The 3,647-nt window shown below is 45.7% G+C and overlaps 1 protein-coding gene across 1 annotated transcript in view; it reads right to left on the bottom strand.

The window, feature by feature from the left end:
• The window catches only part of Shisal2b (shisa like 2B), a 23,293-nt gene extending 19,746 nt beyond the window's left edge, over positions 1 to 3,547 (bottom strand). Inside the window, exon 1 of the mRNA XM_023702035.1 lies at positions 3,357 to 3,547. Within this exon, the coding sequence (XP_023557803.1) occupies positions 3,357 to 3,547 (191 nt within the window). The remainder of the gene's footprint in view (positions 1 to 3,356) is intronic.
• Between the last annotated feature and the right edge of the window lie 100 nt (positions 3,548 to 3,647).

Here is a 3,647-nt window from a genome sequence, read left to right on the forward strand (position 1 = left end):
TGTCTGTCTGTCTGTCTGTCTGTCTCTGTGTGTAAATATTTACAACTACATTTTAAGCTACTCATGATGTTTTGCTTTTTCCATAGTGTTGTGTGGACTTATCAAGACTACTTACATATTTAGGTTGTAGAAAGTATTCAGTACTTGAAAATAAATGACAAGTGATGCTGAACAATCCACCTATAGTAAGGTGGAACACATCCTTAAAAACTAATAATCTTTTATTTCATTACCTCCCTGTCTTGCTTTAGGCTTCTGTTCTCTCCCAGCAATTAGGGACCAGACAAACAAAAGGGACGGAAAGGACAATCTGACCAGGGTTCCAGGAACATTGTATCTTTGGGAAGAAGAACACTATTGAATGTGAAGGCTACACTTATCCCACTTGTCCTTGTTTGAGGCAATAAGGCATTCCTGCAAATAAGAGAGTGTCTCCTGAGACATCAAGCTCCCAGAGTTCTTGTGCCTGGTTTATTAATGTTGGCTCCATCGCTGAACATAAAACTAAGTAATTTTGTGGCAGAATCTGTACAGAGTTACATCTTTAAACTTAGGGTCTGCCCTTACTTTCCTCTAAGGGGGATAGGCTTTCTGTCTGGAAAGTGCTTTTACGCTTGTTTGCACCAAAGGTGACTTTTGTAGATTACATCAGGGAGTGTTAGAATTACTCCTCTATACACAAACACATAGCTATGCAGTCCATCTATTATTTAGTGCACAAGACCGTTAAGAGATTAGACACCTGGACACATTCCTGAAGTGAGAACTCAGTTATTAAAACGTCTTCAAAATAAACTAAAAAGTCATTTAGACAATTAAAATGTAAAATTGTTAATTTGATTAAATTCAACACAATACGAACTTTAACACTCAAATTAAAAATCTACCCTACTGCAGCCTGAACTACAAACAAAAAGCCTTTCCTTTCTGCTTTCTGTTGTGAAAGAACATTCTTCATAATGTGGGCCCTGCTGTTTCAGCTATTAGAGCTCCAAACATTATAGAAATATTACTTTATATATATGAAATCTAGTCATGAAATCTGGAGCTCTAGGAATCTCCTAAAATATGCTTTTCAGCAAATACTTACTGAGTCTACATTTATGAACAACTCTGTCCATTTGACATTATTTTCCTAGGTGCTAGAAAAAACTATCAAAGGAAATTCAAAGACATTAGGGATTTATAAGAGGAGACAAGAGGAGTGGGAGTCAGGCACAAAAAGGAAAACTATCCTTTCTCACGGTACAAGATGGTGGTTGCTTTTCAAGTCCCAAGAGAGACCCAAAGCTGCCAGCACAGCATGGGGGCGATTCTCCTACCTGGCTACTTCACTTTCTCCAGCCCCTGTAGAATCTCAGGATAAGGGCTGGGAACTTCTGGATTGCTTTTTGCAACTGAACTATTTTACATTAGGATGGAAATGAAACACTGATACATTTACCTCCCTTGGCATTCTCCAAGCTCAGAAACTGCCAGAAACCCAGGTTTACCACTGTCAACTGAGATCATCCGTGAAAGTCATTCTTCTGTTTCCCAGGAACTGAGTGGTACTGTCCACTTCTTCAGTGCTAAATGTAGACCCCTGCGGGTACTTTACTCTTTTATGCCCTCATAAATCTTAGAAATGTTTTATATCCTCAGCTGCATGTCACTTTAGAGCTATTTAGACTCTCAGCCACAGTTTCTAGTCGACTTTGACTTAGGCATTGCCAGTCTCTCTGTTGGAGGTGCTGTACCATTATTAAAGTCCGCAAAGACTAAAAGGCGGATTACTGCTATGTTCGAAAAGGCCAGATAATATGGTAGTGTAACAAAGATTCTCTCTCCAAATAATCTACTGAGGAGAAACTGGAATTCTCTGCTCTTTCTTTCTTCTTCACTACTCTAGCCCAACTTTGCGAGGTGAACTTACAGAAAGGTAGCAACACCTTTTGAAACTTTTTGAAGCTTGCAAGATAGAAAAAAAATATTTTATTGCTTCAAGCAATAAGATTTAGTCATGTGGTGTAGAATCCAGATGTATTCCAAATTCTGGATGATGCTAGGAGTTTGGGAGAAATTCTTATTAGTGGAATCTCTCTCTCTCTCTCTCTCTCTCTCTCTCTCTCTCTCTCTCTCCCTCCCTCCCTCCCTCCCTCCCTTCCTCCTTCCCAGAAACAAGTGAATAAGTTTATAAGGAACAATTTAGTGTTGTTTTTGTTTTTGCTTTTTTCTTTTTGGTGCCAGGAGTTGAACTTGGGGCCTCTCGCTTGCCAGGCGGGTCCTGCACCGCTGAGCTATATCCCTGGCCCAAGAAACAATTTAGGATGAACGTGGAAATTATTTTTCCTACAATCTTGGGACCTCATTCATTTTCCAGGCAAAATTTAAAGAATCACCTCAAAGTATTCCGTCTTTTAGAGTGGAGGGTAGGAAAAGCACTTAATAATGAAAGTGTCTAGCTGGAATAAATAAAATTACCATCACAGGGAAAAGAAATATGAAAGGCTCCACCTTCTAATGTCTTCGCTGCTCTCTAGCATTGGGTCAAAGACCCAAGGGTCGAGAAAGAAGGTGTCTTGCAAGGGTTTTGCAGTGTGTGAGGCGGTTGCTTTTCAAGTCCCAAGAGAGGCCCAAAGCTGCCAGCACAGCATGGGGGCGATTCTCCTACCTGGCAACTTCACTTCCTCCAGCCACTGTAGAATCTCAGGACAAGGGCTGGGAACTTCTGGATTGCTTTTTGCAACTGAACTATTTTAAATTAGAATGGAAATGAAACACTAATACATTTACCTCCCCTAAACGCTAAACTAAACGCTCTATCTTTGTGGGGTGTTTTGTTTTGTTTTGTTTTTGGTTTGTTTGTTTGTTGCGGTGGAGTCAGTGTCAGATCTAAAAAGAGCAAGTTCTAGGGCACACTGTCCTGTGCTCACCTGCGAACCGCCACACACATCTTTCCCATCTTTTAATTTAAAAAAGAAAAATACAGCCAAATAGTTCACACCCCCAAGGAGACTTAATACCTTGATGCTTCAAAAAGTCCTGAAGGAGCCTCCTATCTGCTCAAGTGCGCCCAACGAAGGCAACGATGCTGCTAACACTAACAATAACAAAGCCGCCGTCGGCCAGCAACGCCCTGCCCCGACCTGCCAGACAGGGCCGAGCTTTGTCCTTCCCGCCGGGCGGCCGGTCGGAGCGGCGTCGGGGAGGGCAGATCCCGCGCTCCTACACGGCCGCCGCGGCCCCCAGTCCCGGCATCGAGGCGTGACCGGCCTCACGCTCCGTCGGGGGCCCCGCATCCCGCCCGAGGGACCTGAGCCAGCTGGTCGCCTCCCGCCCGGCCATCCCGCGCCCCGCGCGCCCCGCGCAGGTACCTGAGGCTCCACATGTAGCTGTGCTCGTAGGGGAAGTAGCTGCCCGGCTCGCTGCAGCAGTACTTGAGGTCCGCGAAGCCGCAGCAGTAGCGGAGCGCGGCGCCCTCGCCGCGCCGGGGACAGCGGAAGGGCTGCACGAAGGTGCGGTTGAGGTTGTAGTAGCCGGAGCACAGCCGGCTGCTGGCGCTCATGCTGGGCGGCGGCCCCGCGGTCCGGGGTGCGGCTCCGCGATCCGGGGTGCGCTCGCGCGATCCGGGGTGCGCTCGCGCGGTCCGGGGTGCGCTCCCGCGG

This window comes from Octodon degus, unplaced genomic scaffold (genome assembly GCF_000260255.1).
Source record: "Octodon degus isolate 3935 unplaced genomic scaffold, OctDeg1.0 scaffold00001, whole genome shotgun sequence".
NCBI classification, from domain to species: Eukaryota; Metazoa; Chordata; class Mammalia; order Rodentia; family Octodontidae; genus Octodon; species Octodon degus.